Source organism: Lolium perenne, chromosome 2 (assembly GCF_019359855.2).
Source record: "Lolium perenne isolate Kyuss_39 chromosome 2, Kyuss_2.0, whole genome shotgun sequence".
Classification (NCBI taxonomy): Eukaryota; Viridiplantae; Streptophyta; class Magnoliopsida; order Poales; family Poaceae; genus Lolium; species Lolium perenne.
Window position 1 is genome coordinate 35,481,029 of NC_067245.2, and position 15,613 is coordinate 35,496,641.

Below are 15,613 nucleotides of genomic sequence, written 5' to 3' on the forward strand. Positions count from 1 at the left end.
TGCTTTCTACTGACCTGCCTTGAGGAAGGAAACTTGAGAATCGCCTATGCGAAGTTACAATGCTGATTCTTTACTTCGATCTTGACTGATGATGTAACTTTGATGAGCTAATAAAGCTAGCTCTGCACTCTCAAAAGAATCAAGTCAATGTCTATGTTTCAAATCATTTATCTGATATACCATCTGCCTCGTTATAAGCTATATACGAATAACCATTCTATATTCCTTGAGTCTACTACAGCAGTCAGCAGATACAAAATAGCTTTCAGGCTCTCTTTATCACCCCTTAACTCGTTACATGCAATAGATTACAGAAGCATTACAAAATCACACTCAAATGAGGCTGCAGCACTCAGCCACAAAACCAAGAAAAGGGATATACATTCTCGCTAGCAGCTGCTACAGAGAAAACTTGCTTTACCAAGAATATACAAACATGAAATTAGAAGAAATGAAAAACTCCTATCTCGGACTATTCCAAGGGGATGAAGACTTGTACGGAAAACCTTGCGGCGCGGATCCATGTCCTAAATCGAGACTGTGGAGCTGCTCCATCAACTGTGATCTCCGTTCTTTGAAGAAATCTAGTCTGGTCGTTAGCTCAACCAGAGTGGACGATGGCACGGGTGGTTGCCTCCCGTACTCGACAGCCTGTGTTTACAACAAGAGTCACACTTTGGTCGCCTTGGAAGTTGGGACTGTGACCCTAAGGTGCAGTGCTTTCCTTACCTCCATTGCTCTTGGGATGTTAGTAGACAATGAACCGCTCTCCACTGGCATGCTTGTTGCTACCTCCCTTGAATCACTTGAACAGGTGTCCAAGGAGTGCTTGCGGGAGAAGGGCTTCGAAGAAGCCTGAGTCAGCACGTGCTGTTTGATACTTCTCCAGTGTGATGTGCCCGACAAGCTCTCCTGTCAGAACAGTATGTGACCTCAACCCTTAATATCATCCTCATGCAACACCAGTTTTACAACTAAAACAGATTTTTCTTTGTATATTATTATGGAAGTATAGAACGCAGTTGATTCAGCTAATTGGTTTGAAGACTTCAAAAGGGTAGGTGATGGCTTTTTTATCAAACCTCGTTCCTCTGCTTCTTCTCTTGATTACAGAAAGCAAGTTTCATATCAAACCCTGGTTGAACAAAGTTCCTGTTGGCAATAAAAATATTTGCAACTGTTATTATATTACAGTTCGATAGGACAATTCGAGAATGAAACACGTCCAACTGATAAGCCATGTGTTCTAAGTTGATATGATACCTTAAATCATGTGTTTTAAGCTGATACAAACCTTACTACAGAAATATCCTGCTTTTGTTACTAAAATACGCAGCATGCAATATGGTGGACATTTAGTATGCAACCTGTATGTTAATTATTAAAGTAATTGTATATATTAGTTCAATGGCAGCACATCAGGTGCAAATGCAGCCTACTCTAAGGTGTATCCATCCAACCTAGTCAGTTGAAGCCCCAAATTGAAAATACCCCGAAAAATGTTCATGTACTTCTCAGTTTAACATCATCAATTAAAACTCATTCTGTGCTAAGAGTAAAAATAGAAAGCATAATCCAAAAGACACCAACACATGTCACAATCAACAACTTGCATTTTCCCCCTTCTAATACACTTTGAAGTTCAAATTCTATAATGTGTGTCAACACTCTAGTCTCTAGATTGCACCATCATTTATTTGTTTCTTTTAATTTTTCATGTTGGCTCAATGCCCCAGCGTGGCTAAAGCCACATTTCGAACTTATACCCTAAGAGCAGGTTGACCTCATATGTTGACTTCATTTGATATACTAACAGCTGGGGATAGTTCACGATTACGCTCTGCTGAATTCCCATTAAAAAGACACAGAAACTGACTATTGATTATAAAAAGTGCACTAATATTTGTCTTACTGTGGGAAATGACTTGGACGATGTTGATAACGATCATTCTCATCTACGAAAGAGCCGTACTGGTGTTGGCGCTGTTGACTAAGTTGGAGATGCAGCTCTGCAACCTTCTGCTTCAACCTTGCAACATCAGCTTCTGCGAGAGCAATCTCCTCAAGCTCTGCCTTTGTCTTAAGCAAATAAATTAGACACCACAAAAGACTGAAACAACGATTACTGGTGACCTAATAGCTTAAAATTTCAGTACCTTTGAATCCATAGGACGTGAACTAGAAAACTGTGCAGAAGACATGCTTAGCCCAACTTCCAATGCAGATCTAAGATCCCTTTCAGCCTGCAGCTGCTCTTGCAACCTTGATACCTATAGGGACAAACGGTTGCTATCAAACAAAGTCTTAACTTTTCGGGAATTTTTGGATATTAATTGAGAAACTGTTGAAGACAGATTGTAAGAAAGCAAATTCAACAAAATTGGATAATATGAGTAGATTCCCATCATATTTTGGAAGTGTAGAATGAAGTAATTGATTAATATAGTAAAAGAATATGGCGTACATCCTGTTCCAGGACCAAGCGGCGCTCGTGCAGTGCTTGCTTTCTTCTTTCCAAACTCGCCTGTAAGATTGCATTACCTCTAGTCTGAGAAGAGTTTCCAATTAGTTTGCAAGATCCCCCAAAATAACAGTCCCTACAATTGAAAAGTACATGTATTTCCTTCATACCTCTTTTGCAATCCTGATCTGCAGATCATTCTTTGCAATCTCAAGTCTTTGGATAGCAAGCCTGAAAGGTTTGTTTGCATAGGTAAATAGTTAAGTACAAAATCAACCCTTCAATGATATTATCAGTGTAAGTGATATAATGAAATGCTATGCAACAAGCCTGTCCAATTATATACCATCACAAATTAACGGTAGCACAGGCCATAAAATTAGACAGAAACAAGTTGCTTTCTTCTAGCTAGAGAGAAACAACTTTCTCAGTAGGCAACATACCAAAATCTCTATCATACACAGGGGTGCAGATATTTTGATCGAATGGAATTTTCAACCAAGCAAATAACAACAAAAGCCTCAGAACACAGAACAAAGAACACGGTTATTAGTAGGGGTGTTCATTATTAAGCAGGTTTGCTTCAACACACCAAACCCACTATACAAAAAAAAAACTGTACTATGCCAGCAGCTAGCCTCACAGGTTGTGAAAAAAATTGAACTAGCAGGTGCTAGCCGGTTTTGGCCAGGTTCGATTCAACCCATAGCTAAACACCCCTAGTTATTAATTATTAGTGATATAAAACAACTTAAGAGAATAACTGAACACTGCAATTCCGAATATTTAAACAAAACAGTCGTGTAAAATTTAATTTTAGGAAATAATACTTGAAATGACTAGGAACTTACTCTTCTTCACCTGATGAATCAACAGACTCCGACTGCTGGATCTTTCTTGCCTGCACAAACCACATGTTTAAATCCGCATGGTCAAAAGAGAAGCTACAATAAACAGTTAGAGAAGCCTCTTCAAGAATAATTAGAGTGTATTTCTACTGATGGTTTCCCTGATAAAGCCATGACTGCTTTTGAACTCAAAACACTTGGAAGTCAATGATCATAAATGACTTTGATAGAACTAACATGAATCTACAAGGGAAGACAACAAAAGGTAACTCCTTGCTTACATTAGTCCGTCCCCAAATGTTAGAACGCTTCACATGAGGCTGAGTTTCATTGGATTTAATGGAGTGCCTATCTACAGAATATTCAGGTCCTGAACCCGGTAAAGGAACTCCTGCATCCAAGGAAGAAAGAATCTCTCCCATCGACAATGGAGATTCATGACTGCACACCAGATTTGTTGGATCCTTCTCATTCAGTGGTCTCTTGACATTTATCGTGCCATTTTGAGTTAACAGAATATGTGGAGCATCCTTTAAATCCAACTTTGTTTCCAAAGCCTTATCTTCGACAGAAGGTTCTGAATCCCCATGATCTACCTGATGTGCCACATTGTAGTAAGAAAGGAAAAATACATCAGGACATTGTCACATAAACAAGATTGTGCTAGCCGAATAAAAATGAAAACCAAGTCAGATTCTGATTGGACTACTCAGAATGCAGTGTGCAATACTATTTGTCTTGATCTAGTGTAAACTGCTTATTTTTGGCAAAGATGGTGTAATGTGCAACTAGGGCATTCTACCAGGTGTTAGGTGCAATTTAATCTTACATACAACTGGTAGCAGCCCAGAATTACGACATATTAGAAGCTACAGAATTGCAAAGCATATCAAACCTGGTAATCATAGAGGTCACCACCAGTACACGCACTGCTTTCACTCAGTTTTCCGCTCAGTAAACGTTCATCTAGTTCCTGATCTACATCATTCTCTGCATCATGAAACCCATTATCTTTGGCATCCACAGTTTCATCATCTGTAGATTCTTCACTCCCACTGTCTTGAATTCGAGAATCAGGTGACAGGGAACACCTAGGATGTTCATCCTGTAAAAGTGATAAACAGGATGATAAAAAGCTTTCACGGTAAGTGGAATAACAAATAGGGACTGCATCAGCCTATATTGTCCAGAAAAGTGTCATCAGACAATCAGACTAATGAACTTCTGGCATAGCATCAGAAACACTTACATCAAATACACCCTCATATTCCTCTAATAGAGTTGTGACAATGCCATGAGCACTGTTAGCAGCATTTGCAGCAGCAATAAGCTGAGCAGAACTGTCACCATTCATGTCAATGTCATCTTCCATCTCACATTCACCAGCCAGAAGTGGACGCAGCAAGAGAGGAGCCATACAAGCAGCAACTGCTGATGAAGTCATTCGATTCTCAGCAGTATGAGAAGCAACAGTGTGCATCATTCTCAAAATTCTGCAAACATCAAATTTATGAGCTAAATGAAAGAGTTTACTTGGTACAACTTGATAAGAAAATGCCACTGCCTAGGATAAACTACTCATAGAGATGTATTTTGTGATTTCCAGTTGCGTACTGTGATCAAGACAGCTCACCATATGCTTGTCATAAAACGAAATAGATTTAGAATGCACTCCAGTATGATATCCTAGCAGGTCAAAAGCTAACTCAGAGACAAAAGAGGTCCCCGTTACAAAAAAGAAAAACTAACCTTTGTAGCAACCTCCTATTAGGCTCGGGAAATGTCTCAGATATGGCTATACGCATAGAATTTATCCGAGATTCCTTACTTTCCAGACCTACACAGGAATTAAGTGAAAAGAACTGATTAAAACAGAATATCGAAGTAAACAAAATACTTAGGATTTACAGACACGGACAAAAATTAGCTAGGTAACTAAGTTAACAATGAACGTCAGGTTTATCCGGACATTTTTTACGCAGATCACATCATGAAGTTTCATATATTATACCTGATAAACTGCAACTTATAAGATTTAACCATTGGCCATAACAGAAGCATGCTACATGCTAGGTACCGAATGTTACAAGATTGTAACCGGATGTTCGAATAGCTTAGGTTAAGGACCACTGTTTTTTCCTAGTCTTGGGGTCCAAATATACTTTTTATGTTCGGCTCTTAGCTTACAGCACCGATAGACTCACCAGATCTATATCTTCCATAAAATAGAAAGGTGAGGAGAAGAAAGACCATCCTTCCTTGCTTCTTAAGAAGATATACTTGGTAACTCAGTCAACAATATGATTGTATAGTCAATTTGCGCCAAAGGTCCTATATACATAACTGCTCAAGATATAATCTTACCACCTTCCGTAGAAATCTTTGATACGTCACAACCTATATCTAACTTGACAGAGCCCATTGATTTTTGTATTGAGTTACAGATAAAGAGAGATCGTGGATATCAGACAGAACTCAGAAAGAATTATCAAGATGGAAGTTATCCTATAGATGCTGTATCCATGCCTGTTCGAAATGTGAATTATAGTTTTTTTTTTCTTGTGGGAATGGAAATGAAAAACGCCAGATATACCTGTAGGTGTGCAAAGCAGTAAATGCAACAGATATTCTTAATTCTGATATATCCATGGTTAAATGAAGTATCTAACGTACTAGAGATGCTTATCCTAATATCATGTAAACATTACTGAGAGATATTTCAGTTCTAGTAGTAAAAAATGGAAGCTCATTGATTCCCCTAACAGACATCTTATTGCGATATATATTTAGGTTAACCCGAATAGAGCACTTACGGAAAGCTTCCAGTAATGCTGTGCAGCAGGAAGCAGGAACTGGAGAAGATGGTAGCTCCCGCAAAACATGCTGCAGATGTTTGTTCACATGAATAAAGTAGGCAAGCAAAACGTGAACTATTAAAACTCTATGACATCTATGAATACTTGAAGAAACAACACAACAGGAATCACGCAAGGTACCTTTACACAATCACCGATAACATGAGCATCCTCATCCAGTGCGAACTCAGTCCTTCCTGGAATAAAGCAAAAAACAGATGCACAAGTTGGTACAACAGCACGAAAATTTCCAAACTTGAAACACCATTAAAAATCAAACTTTCAAATAAAACTATGCAATCGCATAAACCTTGCTCATATTCATTCATTCTTCTGTCAACCTCCTCCACATCTGCAGCCTGGCGTAAAATTCCCTCTACCTTTATCCCTTCAAGAAAATGTTTGAATTCACGGTTAAATGTTTAGATTGGTTGGTGAGGAGCATATAGTACCAAATGTAAAATGCGGCCAGTGGCAAACATTGGTGCTAATTAACTCTCTTTAACCCTACCATGTTTCTCCAGAAAACACAAAGCTTTTTCCAGAAAAGAGGGACTGCCATCAATATCTTCTAGTGCAAGAAGAATTGGCCTTCCAACAACCAAAGATTTAGTAGGCCTCTTCTCTCTCCCTACAGACATCAAATGAATGGTATGAAAAAAAAATCAGATACGAATTTCTCATTAGTAATAACAAGTCAAATCATAGTGTATGGAACCAACAATTTGGAGCTGCTCCTTCATATGCATCTGTTGTGTCACTACGAAATATTCCATTATGCCCTATCACGAGAGCTGCATTTGGAGCCTGCGCAAGAGCTTCTTCCAGTGCTGTTTTCCACTCAAATAAATCTTCAGATGTTTCTGCCTGTGTTAAGAATAGCAGGTGCTTTTATTAACCTCTTGAAGGAGCATTAAATGGCATAAAGCCTGCATTTGCTCAAGTGGGTCTACTAAGTTAAGTGTACAATATATACCTTCAAGGTGAAAGCCCGACCATCATGGCCATCTGGAAATAGAACAGTCAACAACTTCTTGTCTTCCCTGACCACTACGCTGAGAACAAGAAACATTGGTAGTATGAAATTGTGCAAAATACACTAAAAGTACCAACAATCATTCGCTACTGCTCGTGAAAAACATTTATTGTGGCAATCTTTGTGTAAAATGCAACAAATGATTAACAACAGAAATGCGTTACCTTCCAGAATTATTCAAGTCAATGCCCCCCAAAGTAAGGTTCACTTCACCACCTCTCTGGGGTAAGGTATTCTACAATGTCAAGAAGAATCAATTGTCAAGGAACAGAGAACTAAGCCGTAATATGGACCGTGAATGGAAAACGAAATATTGTACAAGTATTCTACAAAACCTTCTTTACAGCATAACTTAAGGCAAGAAAAAGAATAAGCAAGTTTATGCAGCTAAAAATTTCAAGCACTGGACATAATCCAATATTTGAACTTGTTAAGTAAAGGAACACATGAAGTTGATGGAAACTGGAAGAAAAAACAAAGCTGCAACTACATCAAGCAGCCAATGCTGAGATGATGTCACTGAGATTTGAATTGAAAAGAGCGAAGTTCAAGTATTTGTTCTGCTCTTCAGTGCCAAATACAAAACACTATATACTCCCATACCATATTGATCCTAGTATACAATCATAAATGTCATGAAATATGAAAAATGTTAGAACATCAAACCAAACTAGTACATATTGTCAGTGATCGAGAGATATGATTAAGGTGTCAAGAAGCAAAAAATAATATCTGGTCTGAAGAGTTTACTTAATATGCGCTTTCCAGTGATATGCAATATTTACATTATGAACACAAGAATGGAAATACTAACAGGATCGCTCTTGAAGAAAACCAGAGATGTTCGAGTGAGGATGAACCATCGTTTTTTCCAAGATTTCCATCCAATTCCTGGAAATCATAACAACCCAAGGTTACCTTTCAGATGTAAGAAAAACCAAACTGTAACTAGGTTCCAATTTTCCTTTACTGAACCACAATAAATTTATTCGAAAGGAACATGTCAAATATTTGAAAAACGAATACACATTTAGTTGGATTGATTGTCAAGTCAAGTGGCTCCAATATAGAAAGCCCTTGTTGTTGAAGCGAAATGCTAGTTTGTTTTAAAAAATGCTACTCCCTCCGTCCATAAAAGGATGTAGACAAAATTTGTTTCATATGCATGTATGTAGACGTGTTTTAGTGTGTAGATACATCCAAATTGAGACAAAATTACAGAGGGAGTACATTTATTTTTGCATATTTCCTTATTTGTAGTGCTGAATATATCAACCTCTCTAAAGGGACCAAGATAAGAATATTTAATAGACTTAAGGACTGCCGTTTGATGATCTGATGGTCAGTATAGTTCGAAGTAAATGGACTGCCGCCACCAATTAAAATCTTTATAGAAGTAAAGATGCATAGTAACTTGACAAAATTCATGTCATATCGTAGAGGGGATCAAGCACAAAATCAAAGAAATTCTTCACCTAGTAGATTACTAGAACAAGAGATAAACTACAAGAACACTCTGGACAAGATTCAGTTTATGCTTTCTGAAGAATAACCCAGAGAAATCTATACCTAATAATAAAGGAGCTAAGGTTTCTGCTAAAAAGTTTCGTCAACGCTTTTTATTGGACGGATATACCCTCCCACCAAATCGCATAATACATCAGATTTGCCATTATACCGTTTCGTGCCTTTTCTTTCTCACCTTGCTCCTTATTTACGTTCGCCTGTGGTCGGAAACGGCACCCCGAACAGTCCCCAACCGCGCTGGGCCAGATAGCTGGGTTGCAGGGCCTGGTCCATATCAATACTGGACCGTAGGCGTCCCGTCCAGAGGCAGCTACGTTAGATAATTTTGTTTCCGATAGTCCCACCTCGCTCTATCATATCGAGTCTCACCGATTTATATATGCCAATATTCCAGGAATTAACAAGCCGCCTTGGAAAAGAACCACCAGAAGCACATCTTTGGTCTAAGATCTAATGATCCTCAGTCGATAGAAATTAAAAGGAGGCAGAGGGAAAGCTCAGAGAAGGGAGAAGAAGATTAAAAGCTCAGATGTTGTCGGAATAAGTGGGCACCGGTTGAGGTCGAGCATGGGAGATGTCCTCCAATCGTGGAGGGGGGAGGACGCGGCGGGTTCCACTGTACCAGGACTAAAAGGAGGCGGGAGATGCAGTCGGGGGAGAGTTCAGAGAAGGGATCGATCTCTGGAACCTGGACGCTGTCACCGGAATCACCCAGGGGGAAGGTGGAGGCCGGAGGCAGGGACCATCGTCGCGATCTGATTCCTACCGGCTAGCAGCCCTGCGAGCGAGCCACTGTCGCCGACCACGCCGGAGCGTCAGGTTGAGCGCCTGGCCACCACCCAAGCCTGTTCTGTATATACTCCGTAGAACAATCACAGATGACGAGAGGGTGGTCAAGCAGAAAATTTAACAGCAAACGCCAGCTCCAACCACCGCCAATTTTCGTGCATCTGCCATGAAACTATCGAGATTTTCAGCTAATAGAAGTTTACATGGATATTGTTAAAGATTGTGTTGAATCGTTCCTCCTAGATGCCTCTATGACAGCGCCGGCGTACGAGAGATCGACATAAGTTGCCTGCAAAAAGGACGCCAGGATCGTGTCTGCGATGGAGCCAGCAACGACCAAATCGGCATATGAGTAATTGATGATTATTGTGGAAATTCGTCTTGGCTCCCGGGAGCATTTGCTCCCGGATTTTTGGGGAGCAAATTTTGTTTTTCAAAACTTTTCAAAAAATTCCGAAAAAAATCATGCACGTACCTGACCATGGCACGCACCACCTTTTGAAATTTCGCTGCGAAATGTCATCGTATGCGTCCTGGGCAAAAATGACAAATTTCCAGATCTGAGATTCAAATTTTTGGATCTCATTTCATGTCAGAAATTTTTCATTTTTGTCCAGGACGCATACGATGACATTTTGCAACGATATTTTACACGTTGGTGCGTGCCATGGTCAGGTACGTGCATGATTTTTTTTCGAATTTTTATGATAAGTTTTCGATTTGTTCTGATTTTTCGAAAAAACCGGGAGCATATGCTCCCGGGAGCCAAATCGCCGCTCCCCTTTTAATGGGAGGAATTTTGTTTCTCTTCCTCTTTTGCAAAAAGCTCATAACTTTAGGTCTTAATACAGGATCATTTAAGTCTGGTTTTTTTGTTATTGGGATAGGTGAACTCTTTAGGATCCATCCCCCAAAGGAACCGTTTTGGGAGGCTTGTTTTATAAAATGTTTTTTGATATATAAAATTTCATATGCACTTTTTATTACTGCCACTACACAAATGCGTTTTTATTTTGGATAATACATGACCCTATCAAGATGCACAAATTTAGGGTCGTCTGAATGACATAAAATTTTGCTAACGATCAGATATTATAAGTGTGCATCTTCGTAAAACAGAATTTCTCCAATTTCATAGAAGTTAACCCATCGCAACGTACGGGCAAATTTCCTATCTATACCTACCTAATAATAAAGGAGCTAAGATTTCTGCCAATTTTTTCGTCAACGCTTTTTTTGGACGGATTTGCCCTCCCACCAAAATACATAATACATTAATTGCCATATACCGGTTCGCTCCTTCTTTTTCTATCCCTGAGCTATTCCTCCCTCTCGATCCGCGCTGGCTGTTATTCCTCGAGGGGCCGGTTCGCTCAGATCTACCTCGCGCTAGCCTTTGGTGTCCATCACGCCGCAGAAGGTCATACCTACATAAACCAATGGGCCTCAAGGCATGTTCGTCCCGTCTAATCCAAATGGCCCCGTCCAAATGCTGCATTAGCCCCGACATGCCAAAATATTTTGTGTTTAATAGTCCCACCTCGCCCCATCATAACGAAATCGGCCGGTTTATATACGTCAACTTTCCTCAAATCTCAAGCCGCATCACTAAGATTGGATTAAGAAGGAATTAAGGAGCGATCACGGAAGCAAAGGACGGCGAGAGAATGGAAAACAACAGAAACGAAATCAGAGCGGGTCCGGGTCGGGGAGAGAGCCCGAGCGGTGAACTGTGGCTTGGACGGAGGCTGGAAGGGGCATGGCGACGCCCGGCTGCTCGGAAAAGCAGAGAAGGACGGATGTGTGGTGGAAGGAGGTGGTGGTGGCCAGCCAAAGGGCTTTAACGCGGCGTCTTATCACTTCTCTGTTTCTTGACCCACTAGGCTGGTCGTAGTTTCTTGGCGCCGGCTCATTTATCATTTCTCTGTTTTTGTATTGTTCTGCTTGTTTGAACTGTTTTCAAAATACAATTTTTGGAACAAATTCAAAATATAAATAAAAATAAAAAACCTTTAAATTCAATTTCCGACAAATTTGATATTCGAACAAAATTCAAAATTTGAACAAATTCCAAAATTCAAAATCCAAACAATTTTGAATATTTTCAGAACATTTTTTAAATCTAAATAGTGTTTAGTATGAACATTTTGAAAATCTAGACGACTTTTTAATATGATTTTTTTCCAAAATTTGTACTTTTAATAAATCTAAACATTTTAAACAAAATCAAAAACGAAAAAGCTGGAAGAAACGAACAAAACAGAAGCCCAACCAAACCGAACAAAATCGGACCACACCAGAGAAAAAATCTTACGCACGAAAACAATAAAGCCCCTAACTGCGCCTGACCCAAGCGCTCGCGTCTATGTGCGGCATCGTATAGGTTTTGCCATTTGTTAGCAACAAAGCATGAGAAGGCCGACAGTAGAGGAGCTGGTGGCGGCGTGGCGAGCTACGGTCGGGACAATGTAGCCGAGGAAGAGAGGAACAAGAGGAATCACGCGCCGTGTGGCACATCGGGAAGAACTGGGCAGTATTGCTCAAGCTGGCGCCATGGACCGGTAGGGTGGCAGCGGGAGGAAGAATATCGCGAGAGAGGGGAGGTTGGGCTTGCGCGCAAATCGAGAGCTATCGACACATAAATATAAACATATGAAAGTATAACATTTGATTTAATATGATACCGTAGCAACGCACGGGTTTTGTGCTATTTTGCTAATGACTAATGTATTGATTATGAATTTGATGATCTACACCTGAACTCATGGTCACATATCAGGAGTCAACTAAACTGGAACCTAAAATCTTATGTCAGCCTTGAACTCGCAAGAGAAAAGGTATTTAAAAACTTAACAACACATACTCCTGATATGGCTGCCCTCTGTTGCATTTGGCCTATAACAGATATGGATGGCTGTGGTATTGGAAGCGTATTGGAAAACTGAGAATGGACCCCACACGTGACTTTCTGACATGGATAGGAAGCAGAACTAACTAGGCTGCCGTAGTGCTATTAATCCATTTCCATCTATAGATCCAACCTAAAATCCAGCTCAACCACCGGATTGATGATGTCAATACAAGCAACTCACATTTCCGAGTGGTGGAGGCTGGCAGTCAATTCTGCACCGATAGCTCAAAGGGATGGAAAGGAACCATGATCCAGCTGACCACATTGTTGATCTGGAATAGGGGCATCCAAATACACCAAATGGCTTCAGCTTTCTCATACAGATTCAGGCGGAAGGAAGGTATTGGGCAACAGAAGGCGTGGCTGGGTTGTGGCAGATCCTAACAGGTGTGGCGGGATCATGCAGGGTTGTATGTGGGTTGGGCTTGTAGTTATGAACTCTTCTTTCTACCAATGCAACAAGAAGAAAAGTTGCATGTTTTCTCGAGGGAGAGAAATACAAGCAACTCAACATGGTCTTGTCTCATCCTAGTTTTTCGTATTGACATAGCAAAAATCCAGCATCGTCATCCATGAGATTAATATGTTTTAGCTCTGCAAACAAAACATCCTTTCTTGACTACGATTTGTCAAGAACAAAGAAGAGAAAATTGCTACTACTTATTACCTTTAACAATAGTATTAACGGAAATTCTAAATACTTGAACTAGATATGGATGTTTGCTCTGCCTCAAAGGAAATAAACAAAACAACACCGACCGAAAAAGGATAGAAGATAAATGACGTGCGATGCAAATGGTCTTACCTTTGGATGATATGAAGAGGGGACCACTCTTAAATACCTGGTCATGAGGGAATATTGATGTCAGAAATGTTATGATCGTAACAGTAAATACAGAATTAAATAGTTTAGGGTCAGAACATGCTATCTCAAATGCTTGAAAGTGTCTAGTTTTGGAATGGGTGGAAGCTTTCCAAATAACGAGTGAATGCACACAGCTTGTTCCCCTATTCTCACGAATGCACAAACAAACAAAACGAGGGGGAAATAAAACAACAAATTCTTCACTCTTGCACCTAAATTCAGTCCCCTGCGCTCCAAATTCGTGTTTGTCTAGTCATGGGTCACATTAATAAAGATGAAACGAAACCTCAGCCTGCAAACAAGTAGTGACCTCACACATATCTGATACCAATTGGACGCATGCTGTTTCGAGTTTGAGCATCCCTATGACTGGAATGCCTCCATCTGCATGCCGTGTTTGACGAAACCACCCCCAAACACTTCCATTCGGATTCCTGCGCTGCCCAGAAACCACTAAAAGGTTCTACTCCAGTCCAAATAAAGTCCACTATCCAGTCCAACCCAAACCCAAAAGGCAGCAGCAGCAGCAAGCCAGTAACTCCTGCAATCTCGCACCATGGGTCGCTCTGTCGGCCTTGGCAGCACAGCAGACATGACACCGCCGCTGAGGTGCATTGGTCATCCGCGGCCTCTCCGCGCCGTCAGAGCTCAACCACGAAAATCGGTCGAGCAGAAGAGCGGAACACTAGTAAGACCCACGCCAGAAGCAGAGCGCCTATTCCCCGGCGTGAGGTACCAAATACAACTACTACTCAAACCCAGCCGCGGCTTCTCCCCCAAACGCAAGCGAGGAATTAATCGGAGGAAAGGAGAAGGCCACTCACCGCGCCCCCGCTCGGCGCCGGCCCCGCCGCCGCCGCCATCCCCGCCGCGCCCGCTCCTCCTCTTCAGATCGTCGGCATCAGCCAGCCAGCGCCGTCACCGCAGCAGCAGCAGCTAGTAGCACACAAGCACCAGAAGGCGCATTGGATCCAACCAGCCCCTTGCGAGCGCGCGCGCCGCCGGCGCCGTGGTGCGCGGCACCGATCTGGCGTGCGGTGGAAGCGCCGCAACGCGTTAGCGGGTGGTGGATGGGAACGGGATTAGGCGGTGGTTAGGATTTGTTGGTACTTGGGTTTTTGAGTGCGGTGGCGCTGCCTGCCGCCTGCCGGAGGTGGAGCGAAGCGAATGCGACAGCGATTACGCGACCGCACGCACGCACACACGGGCTGCCCGCCTGCCCGCCGTGATCTCTCTCCTCGGTTTGGTTGGGGGGGAGTCCACTTGTGTAGCTGTGTTTGTGGGGGTAGATAGGGAGCTTGCTGCGAAAGCTTTCTCGATTTCTTGAGCCCTGCCTGCTGCTGCGCTGTCCGCTCCTACTTTTGTTTAACCTTTCTGCCCTGCTACTACTACCCTTTGCTTTGCTTGCCTGGATCTTGGCTTAAACAAACAAACCTGTAATGTAGATCGTCGTCTCCTTTGTTTACTTCGGAAATGGTTGTTAGGCTACGTGACACGGTACATGTCCCCTGGAAATGCACCATCCTGATGAAACAAAGCTATGCTTGAAAATTAAGGTTAAAAAAATTCTAAGACTGAAAATAGAGCGAAAACAGGCAAACCGAGCACGCGGTGCCACTTTTTTTTCCATGGGAGCGGAAACCAAGTCATAATCCTGTAAACAAATACGAAAATATATGTTATCAGACGCAGGCCGGACATGACACGAACACGCACCTGAAAGAGGATATTTGCCGAAACCAAGAGGCCACTTGAACCATGAAGATAAAATCGAGGGTTTTTATCATTCCTGCCACTACGACTGGTCGTAATCTCAATTTTGCCATTTAAACAATCGAAATCTCAATGCTTCTCGGTTTTGCCATTCCATCAACACTCTCTGTCCTTAGTATGTAATCACTTTTGCCGTTTAGAGAGTAGAGGCAATCATAAACGCTTATAATATGTAATCAGTGACACGCCGGTTCAATGTTTGTAATTACTAACTAATAGAGTATAGAGCCAACTTACTTAGGATTATGATCAGTGCCTTGGAAAATACTGTGTATGCCCGATCATGTTCATTTTTTTTAAATATATTAACAACTTGCAATGATTTGATTGATTAAAGAAATATATGGTATACATAATTACATATACATATATAAAGAGAGTAAGGGCCCAAAAGGTAATCACAAAAAATCATTATGTGAAACTCGAACAATGAGTTGGACAATGTTCTTTCTATATAGCCGCATCTCCACAAATATTCATCATCTCAAACTAAACATGTTCTACACTCTAACCGTTCACAACTACATACATTAAAATATCTATGTGTT

The 15,613-nt window shown here is 41.2% G+C and overlaps 1 protein-coding gene across 2 annotated transcripts; it reads right to left on the minus strand.

The window, feature by feature from the left end:
• Positions 1-252: 252 nt before the first annotated feature.
• LOC127331789 (rho GTPase-activating protein 7) lies at positions 253-14,632 on the minus strand. 2 transcript variants are annotated; one of them, XM_051357991.2, is made up of 22 exons: positions 14,117-14,632; positions 13,233-13,269; positions 8,015-8,091; positions 7,365-7,435; positions 7,141-7,219; positions 6,887-7,031; positions 6,676-6,795; positions 6,475-6,552; positions 6,306-6,361; positions 6,123-6,192; positions 5,059-5,146; positions 4,559-4,802; positions 4,205-4,414; positions 3,591-3,905; positions 3,313-3,362; positions 2,632-2,692; positions 2,465-2,548; positions 2,157-2,270; positions 1,913-2,073; positions 1,083-1,152; positions 730-912; positions 253-651 (listed from the first exon to the last, which is right to left on the minus strand). In XM_051357991.2, exons 1-22 carry the CDS (start codon positions 14,153-14,155, stop codon positions 463-465), a joined length of 2,541 nt encoding a protein of 846 aa, XP_051213951.1. In that variant the 5' UTR covers positions 14,156-14,632; the 3' UTR covers positions 253-462. The 2 variants fall into 2 exon arrangements, with proteins under 2 accessions (XP_051213951.1, XP_051213950.1); XM_051357990.1 differs by having other exon boundaries at positions 1,913-2,079; positions 14,117-14,630.
• Positions 14,633-15,613: the final 981 nt, after the last annotated feature.

Bases quoted from the DNA above. Each gene is read 5' to 3' on its own strand.
- LOC127331789 (XM_051357990.1), bottom strand. From the start codon at position 14,155: ATGGCGGCGGCGGCGGGGCCGGCGCCGAGCGGGGGCGCG. The intron at 13,270-14,116 runs GTGAGTGGCCTT...CCTCATGACCAG, and splicing joins CGGCGCCGAGCGGGGGCGCG to GTATTTAAGAGTGGTCCCCT. The intron at 8,092-13,232 runs GTAAGACCATTT...TATGATTTCCAG, and splicing joins CCTCTTCATATCATCCAAAG to GAATTGGATGGAAATCTTGG.